This window comes from Vespa crabro, chromosome 2 (assembly GCF_910589235.1).
Source record: "Vespa crabro chromosome 2, iyVesCrab1.2, whole genome shotgun sequence".
Taxonomy (NCBI): Eukaryota; Metazoa; Arthropoda; class Insecta; order Hymenoptera; family Vespidae; genus Vespa; species Vespa crabro.
In genome coordinates this window covers 17,635,571-17,654,885 of record NC_060956.1, presented here as the reverse complement: position 1 = coordinate 17,654,885, position 19,315 = coordinate 17,635,571, and the positions used below count along the sequence as shown (strand labels likewise).

General features: G+C 32.1%; 3 protein-coding genes across 6 annotated transcripts in view; 2 read left to right on the top strand and 1 right to left on the bottom strand.

The window, feature by feature from the left end:
• Window positions 1-1,325: 1,325 nt before the first annotated feature.
• On the bottom strand, window positions 1,326-4,927 carry LOC124421972 (zinc finger protein 2-like). 2 transcript variants are annotated; one of them, XR_006941775.1, is made up of 5 exons: window positions 4,382-4,927; window positions 3,628-4,074; window positions 3,245-3,496; window positions 1,657-3,176; window positions 1,326-1,577 (listed from the first exon to the last, which is right to left on the bottom strand). XR_006941775.1 is itself a non-coding variant. In XM_046957787.1 (4 exons), exons 1-4 carry the CDS (start codon window positions 4,520-4,522, stop codon window positions 1,716-1,718), a joined length of 2,301 nt encoding a protein of 766 aa, XP_046813743.1. In that variant the 5' UTR covers window positions 4,523-4,927; the 3' UTR covers window positions 1,326-1,715. The 2 variants fall into 2 exon arrangements, 1 of the variants encoding a protein (XP_046813743.1); XM_046957787.1 differs by having other exon boundaries at window positions 1,326-3,176.
• A 352-nt stretch (window positions 4,928-5,279) lies between these two features.
• On the top strand, window positions 5,280-7,798 carry LOC124421973 (U4/U6.U5 tri-snRNP-associated protein 2). 2 transcript variants are annotated; one of them, XM_046957789.1, is made up of 9 exons: window positions 5,280-5,581; window positions 5,731-6,003; window positions 6,079-6,254; window positions 6,335-6,560; window positions 6,649-6,935; window positions 7,018-7,146; window positions 7,235-7,296; window positions 7,379-7,601; window positions 7,700-7,798. In XM_046957789.1, the coding sequence occupies exons 1-9, from the start codon at window positions 5,503-5,505 to the stop codon at window positions 7,763-7,765; spliced, it is 1,521 nt and encodes a 506-aa protein (XP_046813745.1). In that variant the 5' UTR covers window positions 5,280-5,502; the 3' UTR covers window positions 7,766-7,798. The 2 variants fall into 2 exon arrangements, with proteins under 2 accessions (XP_046813745.1, XP_046813746.1); XM_046957790.1 differs by having other exon boundaries at window positions 5,281-5,677.
• A 580-nt stretch (window positions 7,799-8,378) lies between these two features.
• LOC124421970 (rap guanine nucleotide exchange factor 2-like) overlaps window positions 8,379-19,315 on the top strand; it is a 125,863-nt gene continuing 114,926 nt past the window's right edge. Inside the window, exon 1 of one of the 2 annotated variants that reach the window (XM_046957778.1) lies at window positions 8,379-8,777. The gene's annotated coding sequence lies outside the window, so the exon portion shown is untranslated. The remainder of the gene's footprint in view (window positions 8,778-19,315) is intronic. The other variant, XM_046957775.1, reaches the window with a different exon arrangement.

The window sequence follows — 19,315 nt, the reverse complement described above, 5'->3', positions numbered from 1 at the left end:
TTTTCACAATTCATTCCCGAATTTAATGCGATATGTAGCATTTTTTTTTTTTTTGTATAAGAATTAAAATTTTTCTACTGAGTTAGATAATAAGTTTGTGATATTTATCGTCTGAAAAAAAAATTTTTAACACTACAATCTTACATTAAATAAATACTGTTAATCGTTTTAGAATTATAAGAAAATGCATTAAACACAATTTTCTTTGGTGACATTAAAATCATATGACGCAAAATATTGTACTATATTACAATATTTTGTATAAACTGTACGAAAAAATATTTTGAGATAGCATATTTCATATGTATGTGTGTGTGGATATATATATGTTGTATTATATAAAAATATATTATATCAAATATTTTTAAATCAGTATCATGGAAATGCAGCTTCTACAAATATATGTGTGGGTTTAATATTCTTAAAGAAAACTCAGAGAAAAGTGTGAAGTTCATATATTTGCAGCCAAAGGACTTCCTTAATGATAACAATACAATCATAATAATTTTACAAATATAATCAATTATTTTATTAAGTATATATCACAATTGCTACTTTGTATAGTGCTGAAAGCCATTGCAATAGGAATGAGAAATTATAAGATAAGTAAAACAAAAAAGCACAAATAAATTATCTATAAAATAAAAAAATATGTATTCTTGATGTTCTTAAAATTAATTTTATTTTTATGTAAAAATTTGTCTTACACACAAAACACAATTACCTTTTGAGAGTTTTTTTTCTATATAATCAAAGAAAAGATCTATACATTTCAGCTAAATATTATTATTTTATGCTTTATTTTTGTAAATACAAGAATATTATTTTATTTTGTAAAATAAGATGATATGACTTTATAACAATAAAAAACATGAAAATAAATCTCATACATATAAAATACAAAATTGAAGATTTATTTTGTAGACATTAAAATAATAAACATAGTTCATTTTGTACAATACATCATGATTGATTTCAAAATAAATACATTTTGTATATGTTTCATTCGTTTAAATACATTTCAAACATATAAAATGTAAAATGGCAGATTACATATAATAAATTATTATACTTATGTCATATGTGACCTAGCAGAATTTTTAAAAATTGGCAAATAATGTTTTTTAATTTTATGAAGAAAAAAATACAATCCATGTAAGTTTTCTTTGATTTATTTATGTTATTTTATTTTATTGAAAAGTGTAAAATATATCAAAACACTAATAATCCTCTTTATTTTAAAGCACTTTCAGAAAGTATGTGTTTTGTATGTGGAAAAGGAGAGGACTTATAGACACATTGAAATATTTTACTGCGATCGTCTATTTAAGAAACTTACTCATGTTTTCTCTTTTAATAGGACCAAATTGAAGATAGTTGACTTCATAGACATTAAATATCTAAGATTTTATTTTAATATGAATTCTGCAATATATATGAATGAAAGATATGATTGAACCTGCATTCCTTGAATTTAAGCAAGCATATGAATTTTTATAAAATAATATCCTTGAAAAAATATTTTTCTTGCATAAACTTTTACAATATGTTACATGTCCCAAGACATAGCATGGTGCCTACAACAATAGAGCAAACAATAAATGCAGGTCAAATATCTTTATATAATAAATACAAATGAAATTTGTTATTTCCTACCTTTTCCTATTTTTGTTAATTTCAATTTATATTTCAGATTTTTTTTCAGTTTCTTTTTTTCAATCAGCAGTAATATGAATTCCTTCATGTGATTCTCTAAGCACTATTTCTGTTGATATAATATGTTTCACTTCTACATCCTCATTAGAAACTAAAACATTTTTTTGTGTAGGCGTTACAGGAATATGGTGTTTCTTTCTGTGGCACATCATAGTTGATCGCGATACGAATGCTTTGCCACACACATCGCATTCATATGGTCTTTCACCAGTGTGTAAACGTTTATGAATAGCCATTGGACTAAATTGAGTAAATGTTTTTCCGCAAACGTCACATCTATATGGTCTTTCTCCTGTATGCGATCTTCTATGACATCGTAAAGCTGCCCTTCTAGCGAAAACTTTTCCACACATTTCACACTTAAAGCTCTTCTCACCAGTATGCATGGTGGAATGAATTTTAAGATCAACGCGCGTTAAAAATCCTTTACCACATACTTCACATAAATAGGGTTTTTCACCAGTATGTATGCGTAAATGTGTATTAAGATAACTCTTGCTGACAAACATTTTATTACACACTACGCATGGGTATTGTCGATTATCCATACCCGAATGTATTTTCTGATGACTCTTACAAAGACCTTTAGTTATAAAACCTCTACCACAAATTTCACACATATAAGGCTTAACACCCAGATGCCTATTTTGATGATCCAATAAGGATTGCTTAGTTTTAAAGTTTTGTCCACAAGTACTGCATGGATAAGGTTTTAAGTCCGAATGAACTCTCTGATGGACAATCAGATAGCTTTTACACTGGAATCCTTTGCCACAAGTTGAACAATTATAATCAAACTGACCAGTATGAGTTGCCGTATGTTGTGCAAGACCTATCTTGCTACGAAATGCTTTTTCACAAGTCAAACATTGAAAAGGTTTTTCTCCTGTATGTTTGCGCATATGTTCTTGTAATTTATAATTGGTTCTGTACTGTTTACCACACTGAGTACAAATTTTTGGTGTCCACTTTTGCCTGACAGTAGATTGTTTTTTTTGAATATCCGAATTATCATTGCTTTGCGATGGAACTAATTCTGACTCTATTACCTTGATGTCCTTATTATCTACCTTTATTTTATATGAATTACATTGTTGTTTGTGAATATTTAATACTTCTACACTTGTGAAATATAAACCACAAGAACATGAACAAAAGTGTTGTTCAAAATGTGCTGCTAAATTATTTGTTTCCATTGCAGCTTCATTACAAAAAGGACACACATACCAATGAGTACCAGTCTCATCGACGGTTGGATTATTTAATATAGATTCTAATAAAGTATGTTTAGTTCCTTTAGTATACTCAACAATGACTTCTGTATTTTCTGTATTAGATTGGCTAGTGGAAGGTAATATATTTGAATCCATATTTCTACGAACTTCATTTTCACTAACAGTTGCTTCCTCTATTTCACTTTCTGTTTCTGGCTGAGAGGAATGAAACCCATCAGTGGGTACCTTTAAAGAATAAGAAATTTAGAATAATCTTGTATTAATTTATTTTTTAAAGATTGTATATACCTTACATTGTTTTCTAATACATGAGTAGGATCTTCAGAATTTAATCTCTCTTGTAAGCTTTGATATTCTTGCTTTATAGGCACTGATTCATATTTTACATTTTCACAATAATGTACTATCTGTTCTCTAGTTTCAGTTTCTGGATTTATAGAAGTCACATAATTTATTCCCAATTGACTCAAATGCCCACTTACAGTTAAATTCCCTACCACAGTCATATCTCCTTCCAAGTGCATTGCTATCTGATGATTTGAAACCTGAAAATGATCATAAATATTGTACAAATATGACAATAAATGTACAATAGTAAATGTGCATAAAGTATTATTTATTTTTATTTTTATTTTTTTTTTATTTTCCATTGTAATGATAATAAAATAAGAATTACTTCTCTTATATGTTCATCAACCATTCTGACTGTTTCACCATCTAAACAGTCAATGTCTGTAACCTCCATATCATGATCTTGCTGACCAATGTCTTCTTGACTAACAACTTGTTCATCACCAGCTAAATCCATTTCATCCATAACTTGCATAGTATGTATAGTTGTTTCTCCTGATTCATGAGAAACTACACTAGTACGATTTTGGACATCTTCAATATCATTTTGTATTCTATCTATATTCCTTTGGATCCTATTCATACTGATTTCATCTACCTCTTCTAAACCATGCTCTGATATATGTACCGTTTCATCCTTGCTAATTTCCTTTAACATTTCCATAAACATACCCTCAGTATGTAAACATTTTTCACGAAAATCAAATAATTGATCTAATTTGTATGCACATTCTTCGCATACCACTTTAGGAAGCTGATCTGTCATTGACACCTGCAAGAAATATTAAAAAGGAAAACGAAATAAAGCATAACATTAAAATAAAGTTAATCAAAATGAAAATTCCACGAAACCTACTAATGATGATAGGATTATTTCTTTTTTTAATTGAATAAAAAATATATTAATATATCATTATCGGTGTTCTTTTTTTAATAGAAAATAAATTGAAAAAAATAACGTAATCGCATGGTCTAATCTATTATGTATAATTGTATATTGCGACGTTTAATCTCTCTAGAATTAAGATAGAAAAAAGAAAAAAAAATTAATTGCTGATTATGTCGGAAGACCTTCTTACTTGGACGGGAAGGCACGCTGCGATTTTTTTGTCGATGTTACGCATCTGATCGCCAGCCTCAAAGATCGGTAATCCCATGAGAATGCCTGTCTTGGTCGCGCATAAACGGCAAAGATAATCGAATTCTTCGACGATGGCCATTATCAATGAAAAATATTTTCGACGAAAATCAATTCGTTTCTTGATGAAGAGTAGCAGATCGAAGTGTAAGCTTTTGATCAAGGTATCTCCTTCGAAAAGCTCTCGATACGAGGCAACTTTTTCCGAGGACTCGGCGAGACCGCGACGCGCATCACGATCGAACGATTTCGTTTTCTCTCGAAATCCTTTTTATGAAAAATTCTTTAAAAATTATTCTTCTGACGAAGCATTTTATGCTTCAGGATACGTTTGTAAAATGATACTTCTGTCTCCACAGCATTCGGACGATCTCTCGTAATCCGCTACGAGAAGCACGAGAGAGCGGGGTATTAGCTCCCCTGTCCACTCTTCGGTCAAAAAGAATTCATCTTTTCCTCTAGATGGCGCCATTCTCGTCGGTCTTCAAACACATTCACTCGACATATGTACTTTATATTAAACTTCTAACATCTGTTCGTTCTATTTTCTATCTTTCATTGTTTTCATAATCGAGTCCAAACTTTAAATCAAATTTTATTTTAATATATTATATTGTGCTAGAATTTCTTGATCACTCGATAAGAAAATATTTCTTCTGTTTGTTGTTCATTTAAATTTTATGCAATTTAAATATATTCTATGATATAATTAGATTTATATAATATATTAATTAAATTTAATTGAAAACTTTGTATTGTCGATTGTATCAAAAAATGAAAATAATGTATATACTTAGTGTATAAATACGACTGCGGTTAATACAATTAATCTCGATATACGCAAGGCGCCACATTCGCCGGAAATAATTGAAAATTTTATAAAAATATATACATAAATTAAATAAACAAATCGTATTTCATGATATTACATTTGCAATTATTTTTTCAAATGCATATTTAGTTTTTGAATGATTGTGAATAGATTTTTGAGAATGAAATCTATTTTAGTTCTACTCGTATTTAAGGTTAATAGTTTGTCGCATTGTTCGACGCACAGTAAAAATGGCGTCTAACCAACAGAGCAATCAAAAGAAACGTAAATTAGATAATAATGATACGCAATTTGATAATGAAAAAGAAAGTGAGTTTAGCAAACATTATATTCCTTAATTTTACTAAGGATTATTAAATACGAGATGTCGGGAATACCAATGGCAAAGTTATTTGTTTATATTTGGTGAGGTTATGAAATTATGTTATTTCCTAGAAACTATATTATATTTATTTCAGAAAACGCTAAAGTGACTCGAATGGAAGCACCACGACTATGTCCTTACTTAGATACAATTAATCGTCAATTTTTAGACTTTGATTTTGAAAAATTATGTTCTGTTTCATTGTCCCGAATCAATGTATATGCCTGCTTGGTTTGTGGAAAATATTTCCAAGGCAGAGGAACCAATACACATGCTTATACTCACAGTGTAGCAGAAAGTCATCATGTATTTTTAAATTTACATACATTAAAATTTTATTGCTTACCGGATAATTATGAAATAGTCGGTTAGTATCAATCGGCAATGACATATATGGTTTGATCTATTAACTTCTAACAAAAGTATGCCATTATTTTTTTAGATTCATCTTTGGATGATATCAAATATGTATTAAATCCAACATTTGATAAAGCACAGATTGCTGTATTAGACAAAAGCGATAAGTTGTCTAGAGCTATTGACGGTTCAATGTATTCTCCGGGTATAGTAGGCATGAATAATATAAAAGCAAATGATTATTGCAATGTTATTTTACAAGTCAGTAATTTCAAAAATTTATTTTATATTTATGGTGTATAATTAGAGCAATTGTCATTCACTATTATAAATTTTTGTAGGCGCTATCTCATGTTACTCCACTGAGGGATTTCTTTTTAAGAGAGACTAATTATGCGTATGTGAAAAGGCCACCAGGAGATTCATCTTATCTGTTGGTTCAAAGGTTCGGTGAATTGATGAGGAAATTATGGAATCCACGCAATTTTAAAGCACATGTGAGCCCTCATGAAATGTTACAGGCTGTGGTATTATGGAGTAAAAAGAGATTTCAATTTACTGAGCAAGGTGTAATAGTAAAGGACTAAACAATGAGTAAAAAATTTTTTGAAATATTATATAAGTATCACTCTTCTAAAACGAATAAAATATTTAGGAGATCCGGTGGACTTCCTATCCTGGTTTTTGAACGCTTTGCATTTGGCATTAAATGGTACAAAAAAGCGCGATTCCAGTATTGTTTATAAAACATTTTTGGGACACATGAGGATATATACCCGAAAAATTCCTCCGCTTGAATTAGAAGAAAGCCAAAGAAGCGAATTATTACATACAGTTGAATATGGGGAAACTGTTACACAAAGTCCATTTCTCTATTTAACGTGTGATTTACCACCACCACCTCTTTTTAAAGATCAATTTACTGAAAATATTATTCCACAAGTATATATTATTTATATTTTATATTTATATTTATATTTTATTATTAAGTATACTTAATTTGTTCATTTTATCTTTTATTTAGGTAAATTTGTATACTCTATTAAATAAATTCAATGCTGTGGCAGAGAAAGAATATAAAACGTACAAAGAAAACTTTATGAAAAGATTTGAAATTACAGAACTTCCACCTTATCTTATTCTTTATATAAAAGTGAGTATTTATTAAATAATGACAATTATTTTAAAAAGTATAGGAGAAGTTGAATAGAATTTGATGAATTTATATGTATTATTTACAGAGATTTACTAAGAATACATTTTTTGTTGAAAAAAATCCAACTATAGTAAATTTTCCAGTTAAGTAAGTCGATTGCTCAATTTTTCTTTTAAATTTATATAAATATTTTTATAATAATATTTTAAACCATAAATATTTTTGGTAGAAATGTCGATTTTGGTGATATTTTAACTCCAGAAATTAAGGCTAGACATCCTTATACAACATATGATCTCGTCGCCAATATAGTACATGATGGTGAACCAGGACAAGGAACATATAGAGTTCATATTTTGCATAGAGCTACTGGTCAATGGTATGAATTACAAGATTTACATGTAACCCAAATATTACCACAAATGATAACGTTGACTGAAGCTTATATACAAGTACGTATGATCATAAATCGTTCAAGTATTTTTTCAATTAAAAGAAATAATTAACTGTATTTAATTTTTTTTCTTTTTTTCTTTTTTTTTTTTTTTAGATATATGAACTAAGAAAAGAAGCGAACGTTGAAAATGGCGATAGCAAAAATAAAAAAAATACTTGATAGGAAATCAAATAAATATTTACATTTTCTCTATGCTTCTATCTTATTTCGATACCCCCAAATTTTATTTCACTTATTAGTAAATTTAATTTAAAATTGACGCCACCTTTCGATGCATTAAAAAATTGTATGCAATAAAAATCGTGATCACGTGACAACATGAGAGATCATTTTCAAAAATGACCAAAGAAAAAGGAAGATCCGATGAATTTAATCATACTCTCGAGAGGATTTACTTTCTTGTTCTAAATACTAATTGTTTTATTTTTCATAATTACCTTAAGAAGTTTGAGACATCCTGGAAATATTTGTCTTACCATTCCAAAGGAAAAAAAAAAAAAAAAAAAAAAAAAAGAAAAACAGAAGAAAGAATGCTCTCCGTATGACTCTTCTTAGAAAGAGACGAATCAGAAGATAGACGTGCGGTTCGTCTCGACGCGATACCGAGCTCGATCCGAAGAGATCCGTAAATTGCCGAACGAATCGGAAGCGTAAACTGGAAGTAGAAGTTAGTAGTACTTGGAGAGGGAGAAAGGTGGGGGATAAAGAGTGGGACCAGGTATTAGAGGGGAGTGGGGACGCACGGCAAGGATCGAGGCGTCGCACCGAAGGCAAAACGAGTCGAGCCACAGCCGGCCATACGAAGCGATCGTAGATGAGTGTTTCTTTCGTCGAGCCGCGCTTTTTCACTTCCGTACGAGCATTTTTTTTATATCGTCTATCCTCCTCCTCTACGACTTTTCGATAGTGTTCATTAGATTACGACAATGTCGTTTTACGAATTTGAACGAAAAATCGCTTCTTCCCGCGGTGCTCGCTCGAATTCGTTGTGAAGTGCGCGTGTGTTTCTCTCTCTCTCTCTCTTTCTCTCTCTCTCTCTTTCTTTCTTTCTTTTTTTCTTTCTTTCTCTCTCTCCTCGTTGGTGCACGCGGTTTCTAGTGTATATAACTGTGTTCAGTGTTTCAGCACGTGGATATTATCATCCGATAGAGGAAGGATGTTCGTTTAAACGGTGAGTAAGCCGATTATAATTCTTATCCCGTGCACTTTGAAAATTTAAGGATTACGCCTGCGCAGGTGTACGGAAACTGCGTTATCCTTCGTCCCGAAGTGACAAAACTGTCTCTTATAAGTTTTTTATTTTTGAAAATATAGAAAATATACCTCGAAAATAGCATCGAAATTTTATAAAAATCTGGAGAACACAATGTCGGAGATTCATGATTGAAGGTTATAGAAATTTCAAAGTAATAAATTTACTTTGGTAAAGTCGATAAATCGTTGTCATTGATTATTATAATTTTTTCGTGAGGCTAATGTTAAAATGATTTTGATTTCGTGAGAAAAGATCGAGTGTAAGACGTTCAATGAAAATAACATACCAAACGTTTGGAAATCGGCGGCCGCCTGGTTGATGGTAACGGTTCTCGTGCGTATGGCCTCTCATACGGCTACCTTTTTATAAACGATCATCTTTATTTAGCTTGTCGATAAGATAAACGTTCGATTTCGCTAGTTCTTACCTAATCATAGCATGAATCTTTATGTTAATAAATAATGGTGTTAATGATTGGTAATTTATTTGTGAAAAAAAAAATATTTATATATATATAATGTTTACAAGAATTTTTACAATATAAATGAAAATGATCATGATAAAAACGATTGTAGATAATTCAAAGATGGAAAAATCGTTGAAACGGAAGAACGATATCAATGAAAGTTTTTCCAAACGAAATTTGGAACTAATTTTGATTGATTTTTTTTAATACTATATTTGTAATAATTATCTTAATGAAACATAGCGCGTAAGTAATAAATCATTTTTGAAAGACATATTCAAGAGAAGAACTTTATGAATCGAATATCATAAAGTACATCATCGTGTATACTGACGTATATATGTATATGCAATATACGTTGATGATTTATGTCAAAATAGTCAAGGAATTTTTGGCGTAAAAATATCAAATTTGCTTACATTAGAATTTCAAGTTATATTCGCGTGCGTATATATATATATATATATACATATATACATATATATATATATATATATATATATATATATATATATATATATATATACATATACAGTTTAGATAGGAATCCGTAAATTCTCAACATATATTCATATCAAAAGTGCATTAAGTCTCACACGATCGTAACATAGATTAACCTAAAAAAATATATATGATTCTAATTTACCTTGTAATCATTTCCATTATATGTCATCATTTAAATTATTCTTACATATTACTAGTATAATTTTCGCTAATGTATTTTTATATCTCTTTGATTAAGTATGTATGTATCGTATACGATGATTTGAATATGTAGTAGTACCATTTTTGAATCTTACAAGGCGTACTTCTATGTATGTAATTTTTGAATTTACAAACGATCATTTATTTATTCTTGGAATATTAATATTATACAGATTTACAAGTAATAATGAAAGAACGTATTACGCGAGTGTAGAAAAATCTTGTCCGTTTTCAGAAAACTAACAGGAACCTTTCAAAGAGAGTCAGTTATGTACTTACAACTTGCGTTGCATTCTTTCGTAGTTAGTTGTTAATCGATATTTCATCCCCGTATGCGAAGCGTAACGGTGAAAGAACGAGATCGACTTTGGCGATCGTATCCCAATATGGATTTGCAGATATACCAAACAAGTATCGTAATCGCACTGTACCTTCTCATTGGGAAGTTAAACAGTTATCCTTAAAAGAGATCGACGGCTGACATTTTTGAAATTTTACATAAATTTTATATCATTGCATTTTCACATTGAAAACAATATCACAAAGTTTTTGTTCAATTATACGATTTCGCTTAAAGAAGAATATTTTTCGTTATATAGCTACCGAAATTATGAATTTTTAGATAATACTTTTGAAAAATACTACAGTGTAATCGTAATCCGTCTATCAGAGAGATATATTTGATATCAATTTCTCAAATATTAAAATAAGAGTGATATAGAGGATGATCGATCAAAAGGTGATATTAAAAAATCAATTACACCTTTTTCGAGACTTTTCAGGTTAATATTCTTTTTTCCAAACTGTAATATTACAGACTTAGAAATCTTCTTAGTTAATTTTTTTCTTTCAGTTCAGATCGTAAAACTAATTGACCTAGAAAATTTTTTACAATCTGAAATAACAAAAAGAAAAAAGAATAGAAAAAAGGAATAAAAAGAAACAAAGAAAAATTAATCTAAAAATTAGAAAAAAAAACAAAAAGAGTAATTGATCTTAATTAATTTAATCGAATAATCATTTAGAAACATTTGTTCCCACCCTGTATATATAAGAATTTCAAAGTGATATCATTTTTCAACAGACCGAGAAAGATACGTTTGAAAGAAGAGAAACGTGTTCCTTTCGCTCTTGGTGTTCTTTACTCTCGTTGATAGTACAATCTCGTTACTTTTATAGTCTCGCTTCCATTCTCGCCGCCATTTACAAATACGTTTGACTCTCTCTCTCACTCTTTCTCTCTCTCTCTCTCTCTCTCTCTCTCTTTCTCTTTCTCTCTCTCTTTTTGGGTACGCTGAAAATACCTGTTTCGTGTGCGAGGCTTGAAAAAAAAACGCCCGATCGCGACGTAAGAAGACGAAGAAAGAAGAGGAGGGAATTGGAGGTGAAGGAGGAGGAAGAGGAGGAGGGGAGGAGGGGGAGATGGGGGAGATCGAGGTGGAACGTCGCCGTCGGTCGTCGTTAAAAGGCTGCAGCCCGGAGCGAAGGGGACCAGGTACGTTGACTCTCTCGAGGAAGCCACGAGTTTCGGATTCCTAGCATCTCCTCTCGCGAGATCGCAGCATCGTGTTAAACCAGTTTCCGCGAACTCGCTGTTCGACCAGGAAGAAGGAGGAGATGGAGGGAGAAGAGGGATACCATCGTTCGTTGATGATCGATCGACCGGACGAATTACGGATTTAATTCATAACACGTACGACATATTATGTTGTATGCACCGCTGATTATGAAAATGTTCTAACTTCAAGTCACATGTTTTTCATTGTTACAACGGTGAGATATTATGCAGGTATATTTTGACATTTGGTCATTGAATTATTTAAAAATTATTATTATGACAAATTTACGTTATCATAAAAAATATAGAATAAGGTAGTTTTCATTTGAAAAATATAAAATATTCATTTGTGGGATTTAAAAATATTAAAAATAGAGGATATGTGACGAAACATGGTTTTTTTTTAATATATTCAATGATTTATTTTTTGACTAGTTTCATAATCATCGATTCGTATGTAAATCGTTCGATTTTAATATGAATACAATCGTTTACATTCGTCTCCTCATCGTTACGTTCATTCACATAGCTAGAAACAATTGATTTATTTGTTAGACCGTTTTCATCCGTTTATTTATAGATTGAAGGAAGGATATTTTTATGTTATTTTTGTGCTCTTTTGCGTTATATTCGATCAATATATTCGTATAGTATATTGATCGATAGCTAGACTATCTGTGTATAATAAATAGATATATATTATACATACATATATATATATATATATAGAATGTAAAGATGTTTGTTAGCAGTTATCTCGAAGTGTGTGATTATAATGTAATTACATAGAAGAATGTGTCCTTGAACGTAATATGCATCATTATTTATGCAGAAAATGTATGCGAACTTGTTAGTTCGTTTAACGAAAACTTAATAGCTCCGTCTAGGCGTATCAATTACTTTTCATCTTATCAATATTACAAGCTAATATTTCTCTCGTTATACACTCATATATACAATCGTGTGTCGATCGAATGAACCTCGTTGAAAATAAAAGTTGATCAGTTAATTGACAAGTTTAAGATTGCAACGAAAGATCGGCTTATCTCGAGTTTAATTCGATTATAAAAGAGAAGATGAGGGGGGGGGGAATGTGTAAGTTTTGAGAGACAGATTTATCGTAAGAACGTGTCGAGCAAAGCTTTTCTTTCGGAAGAGAATCGAAAAGTCTTTCTAAAGTTATAAGCGGATACGAATGGTTTTCTTTCTTGAGTCGATCGATCGTAGGACGAGGTAAGGTAGGAGTAAAACGAATCTACCGAGTCGGGAGAAAGTTGTCCTTTACTTTCATGCACTCGCGCGTAGTATAGCGTATAGTATAGCGTGACATAAGGTAAAGTTGAAGAAGGTAGCGTAGGGAGTAAGAAAGGAATAAGAAAGAGAGTGGGAGAAAGAAAAAGACATTACTGTAGGATGAGACTAAGCTAGAGTAGGTTGAAACGCCTTCTCGAGTACGAGGCAGGTGTCCAGCTGTCGCAACGTAAAATCTATATACATATATATATATATATATATATATATATGATATGTAGATATGTACGTATTCGTTAGAGTCTATTTAACGTGTTTTTATACATACATAGATCCGTATGTAATGCAAGCGAGATGCATCAAACAACGCCACGCGTGATGTAACGTATTACCGAATCCGGTTAAATCGGTCGATCGATGGTGGACAGGAATGATTAGTTAGAATGATAGTCGTTGATTCATTGCCGTTTCACGCTTCACACGCTACCGTGATATAGAAAACCCATGGATGTAAATTGGAAATCGCCGGGATTTTAGCGAGAGGTTCACGGTTAGATTTTTCTTGGTGGAAAGGAAGATATTACGTTGCGGTATTATTAACTTTTGTAATGGAGGAATGAGTTTCGTAAACGTCCTCATGATTTTGCGTTTTTTTCTTCATCCACACTTATTTCGTAAGAATTTACGTTAAAAACAATTTTCCTTGAACGTTACAATCATTAGCACGTTATCATTATTGCTCATAAATCAAATTATTATTATTTACATTATTTTCCTTCGTATGTGAATATTTTCTCTTTCTCTCTCTCTTTTTTTTTTTATCACAGGACTTTATATATTACAACGGAACTTGAATTAATCCGTTGACTTTCTAACGAGACTTAGAGCCGACGTTCGTTATGACCGCTTACTCAAAATACTTACTGCATAATACGTTCGTTCTCGTTCCACATCGCACGCGTCTTTCCTTGTGGCCGACCCCAAAAGAATCTTCGAAGTAGAACGAACTATGGCGGTGTGCCTTGTTTTATAAAACTAGAACGCATCATTCCAATGAAATGTTATAAACGTTTGAGAAGTAACATTGACGTTGACGTTGATGGCGACGTCGTCTTCTTGATCATCGAATATGACGAGTTCACTAAAGTTTGTTCTCTCTCTCTTTCTCTCTCTCTCTCTTTCTTTCTCTCTCTCTCTCTCTCTTTCTCTCACACACACACATTGTCTTTCTCTTTCTCTTTCACCCTCGTTCGCGGAGAATCAACTTGGTCGCAACATCCAATCGAGAATCGTTGCCTGATTCGCATCTGGTTGTTGGTAGGTTTTTTCTCTGTCGCAGAAAATAAAGGAAATCATTTGTGCGAGAGAGACAGAAAGAGAGATACAAGAAAAAAGAGAGACAAAGGGAGGAGAGAGAGAGAGAGAGCGAGAAAGGAAGAAAGAAAGAAAGAGAAAGAACGTTGATTCCTTAGAATCAAGTTCCTTAGAATTTGCGTTGCGATGTTATAATTAAAAGCACGGGGCATGTTTAATTACCGAGTTTACAAAGCATAAAGTCGTGCAAATGTAAATAAATACCTATACATACAAACTGCCATTTGTTTTCTTTTCGGATGGAACTTTCGAAATTCGAAGACAAAACCTACAGTTTAGGACGAGTCAAGCGCGAAGAACGTCATCCTCCGCATGTGCTCAAGATAAAGAGAGAAAGAGAAAAAGAAAAAAAAACGCTTTCTCGGGGCGTCGATCAGAAGCGAGTTGAGCTGTGAGTCGCGCGGATCGAATACAATAGCCAAAGGCTATCCTCATTTACGTAATGTACCTACTATGAAAGAGGAAAGGAGATAGAAAGAAAAAAAAATAAAAAAAAAAGAGAAAGGGCGACACGATGTAGAGGAAGAGAAGAGTAAAAGAGTGACAATGCCGTCTGGCGTTCCTCTCGTGCGCGATTCGTCGGTCCAGAGATGAAAACAACAAAACGACGAGAGAAAGAGAGACAGAGAGAGAGAGAGAGAGAGAGAGAGAGAGAGAGAGAGAGAGAGAACGAAAGAGTGAAAGAAAAAATCGTAAGGGCGTTTCGTCGCCATGTCGGCTTTTCGAACCTACTGTTGTTGCTGTTGCTGCCACAGTCTCTCGAGTACGCGTCCATGTATGGTCTATGCTTTGCAGTCTGCATATGGAGCGCCCACTCGCTCATGGAATAGAGACACCGTTGACTCGACTCGTGCAAACAACGACGATTAGATCGATTGCCGTTGCCACTCCATTCCTCCTATTCGGAGTCTCCTCCCTGCCAATGTGCGTTTGTACGATCCTCTCATAAGGAAGGAAGGAAAGATGGTAGGAGGGGAAGAGATCGTCACGGGGGGTCAACATCCCCTTGAAATTTGCCGAGAGTTCATTCGTCGTATAGTAACTATAATGCAGTCTACTAAAGTCACCGACTGCGAAATGAGAATTAACTATGTCGAAGTTATATATGCGTATATGTAAGTAATTATATATAACAATAAAGCACGAAAAATTCTATTTCGAACGTTTTAATAAATAATAAAAATGGTATTGTTAACGTTCAGGTAGATATTTATTTTCATTCTTCCTATCTTATTTTCTTTTCTTTTTTTTTTTCTCTCAATAATTCTATCAGACAATGATCGTCTAATTGTTTCGAACGATATATTTTTATAGACTATAAACTTTAATTATCTGATATTCAAGATAAAATTTGTTATATATAGTTTCGAATAATGATGTTGGAAGGAATCATCTCGTAAATATTCTTTTTAATTAGATCAGCCAAAACTCGTTGGATTAAATTCCGATCGAGGGTCGAAAATGCTTTGTTCTTTTTTTTTTCCTTTTCTTTTCTTTTTTTCTTTTTTTTTTTTTTTTTTTTTTTTTTTCTTTTTTTTCCACTCAATGATCGCAAGAGGAAGAAGAAGACGATGACATATGCGAGACGAAGAATCGAGATTCGATATCTCCGGAGACTTTATGCTCGAACGATCGATATGGACGGTGCAACGTCTGTAGGACCGGCAACGAGTACTTCCTCTCTTGAAGAAGAAATGCTCGAGATTGCGAGGCCCTTCGCGTGTTGAAATCCTCATCCGAGGATTAGGAAAGAAAGTCTGAGAGTTCGCGGTAGAATGAGAAATAGCGAACCTAATATCGGTCCTAATCACCGAACTAAAAATCTTTTTCAGATTTTTCTCGGTACCATTGAATGATCTTTGATCACTAAGAAATTATAAGGAATAGTTTTGCAAGAAAACAAATTGCAAGTAATTCGCTCTTTTTCAATAAATAGAATTATTATTATCGTTCATTATTCCATAAACTTTTAACCCGACGTTTCTATATGTTCCTGTTAAGAAAAAAAAAAAAAAAAAAAAAAAAGTAAAAAAATCAACCTGAGGATATTAAATCGTGAGAAAAATAGTGTAAAAAGACGTACAAAAGTTTGATGGTTAAAATCCATTAAGAGTCTAGCCGAGGATCGATAAAAAGTATTTGTTGAAAGCTGAAAGGATTTAAAGAGAATGATAATTTTAAGTAGGTACTTAATGCTTTTAATTACTTTAACGAGCTGAAGAATGTGTTTTATATAAGACGTTGTTTTTCTTTACTTTTATAGTTTCATATACAACTGTACCTGTTTACGTCTTATTTAAGCGAATCACATTAGAGAGAAAGCGAGAAAAGTTTGACGTGAAAAGAAGCAAAAGTCATTTCAATTGAATCGATTAGTTCATCGAGGCGCGAGACTTTTTTTTTTTCCAATTCTATGAACATTTCTATACGCGCATAAATGAAATGTAGAGACAGTTAGAAACGTATATACAAAAGGATATACGAGCTCGAAATAAACGTGCACTTAGATATACCAATGCCGTGTGTCACGATTAAGATGGTCTACCGGAAATAAATTGGTTTTTGTGGTTGCATTTCAATGAGTTTTTATGAAGAAAGATTTACGAGTTTCTCCGCGTATACATGTGTTTACATATACATACATATACATGCATACATATACTATGACATATATGATACTATGTAATATTATATATACATATATAATACTATATGAAATAAAATAATTGATTGTATAAATACTTCTATAAATAAAAATCCAATGGAAATAATATCGGATGAACCAACGATATAGTTCGTTTGCGTTCATGAGAATCCTTTATTATGTTAAAAATAATTTTCTTAACAAGTTATTGCACAAATGTTTCTTCGTTTTTTTACATTTCATCTAAAATGTATCCCATAAAAAAAATTGTTATTACGTGCCATTTAAAAAATATTAACTTGACCTCGATTTTTTTTAATCGATAAAATAATATTTCTACCATTTTTATTTTTGTAATTTGTTAACGATCGAGCGCTGATGACTCATTGTTTAAAGCATTTCTTTCTTTCTTTTTGTTTTGTTATTTTTCTTTTTTTTTTTAATCACATTATCGAAAGCACTTGAAAACCCGTAGATTATATTGCGCGTAAGACCTTGTATACCTAACATACATATCTACGACTGTCTACACTTAAAATCCTTTCGGTCGTTGTCTTTCGAAGACAAGAAAGAAATGATAATGATCGAGGGCACTTTTTACGATTGTTACCTCTTTGTTTTCATACGTTCAATCGGATGGCCTGAATATACCAGATTCACTTTATCCATGCGTTTCTAGGGCTTTCTCGTATAATTAACCATTAAAGAGTTTCGAAATGCTTCCGTTGGAGATCTTTCATCGTTTTAAAATTGTTTCTCGTTTTGACGATTTTAACACCTCTTTGTATCTTATATGCGATTAAAGATGGATTCTTATATCGAAAATCGAGCTATCGATGGTAATCTCATGCATATTCGTGTTACGAAATATTTTCAAGTGAAAAATGTTGAGAATATTAGTAGAAAGTTGGAGATTGGCGTTTAAAAGGCTAGAAAGTTTAGGTAAAGTTTAATAAAGGGAAATGAATATTTTTCAAATTATTCACCCTCGCATCCTTTGATTTCGTCCAAGAGAGTAGACTCTAAGATTTTTTTTTGTTTCTTTCCTTTTTTTTTCTTTTTTTATTTCTTTTTTTTTTCTTCTTCTTTTCTTCCCTCACGTGAAAAGGGCAACGGTCATTTTCGAGGGAGAACACACTCAAGGTGCAGGTGTAACACAGTTGGTCAGGGTACGAATAAGGTGCTCGTTGAGAAGGAGAATGGATGCATAGAGATAGTAAGGAGAATAAAGAAGGTAAGGGGAACGTTAAGACAGGTGTTGCGGATAATAATGTCTAACGGAAAGCGTACAACTCGGCTGTGTGCAACTTGTCCGTGCGCGGTCTTGGTTCTACGAATGTACTTTTGCCCCGTTATATGCCATTTCTCGAACGTCGTGCCGTTCAATAGATTCGAGCAATGAAACACGATGTTCGAAATACACGAGAATGGAAGTCACGAGTTTAACTGGACGATCCGGACACGATCTTCTCTTTCACATTTTTAGGAAAAGTACTTTCACCTTCGTGACGATATCACTAAGAATCGTTTAACTTTTCAAACTTGAACAACATTCGAGTTATCGTTTATGTTCGATAATTCCTTTTATTTTATCTCTAATTCTAACTAATCCGATATAAATATTATCTTTTGTTTTTCAACATTTTTATGAAGAGTATAGAAAGAAAACAATAAAAAACAAATCCGACGAACGAATGGGGATGTACGTTGTATCGTTGTAAAATTTTTTTAATCTATTAAAAAAAAAAAAAAAAAACAAAACAAAAGAAGAATGTACGAGAGCAGTTATAAAAGTTATTTTTTTTTCACGTATAAATTGTTTCGAACGTAGAGATAAATGAACCGATTGAATAAGCGATGACACTTGACCCTTATATTATTTGATTAAGAAGATAAGCAAGGTTTCCGTTATTCTCTAAACTCCCTTGATAGATTATGCCGTAGAGGCTTCCTAAAGCCTACTTCGATGAACTTAACGAATATCCTCTTACTGACCGATATTAAAACCTATCTCTCGTTCTACTTTACATTATATAATTTTATCATGGACGATACCGTGCACCGATATTCATTCTCGAATGTAACGGCTTCTCTTTGCACGCTAGAAATTACAGGAGCTTTAAGCGGTTAGAATTTTGCGGTTCGTATGTTTTCCATCAAATATTTATATATATATATATATATATATGTATATATACATTTAAAGATTTTCTTATGCGGTTTCATATAATCATATTCGTGATCCGGAGACACAATTTTCGTGCAATTTCACGCCAATTTCCTAATTTCTAGCCATATCCTGCTAGGGGAAAAGGATAAGATTGGGAAGACGCTTGAGCATCCTGTCCAGTATATTCGCTTGAAAAGATTGTACAGAGGCGGAAAGAATTTTACAGGGAAGAACCGTCAATTTCCGTCGAACGAGATTGAAAATAATATCGAGTAAACGACGAGCT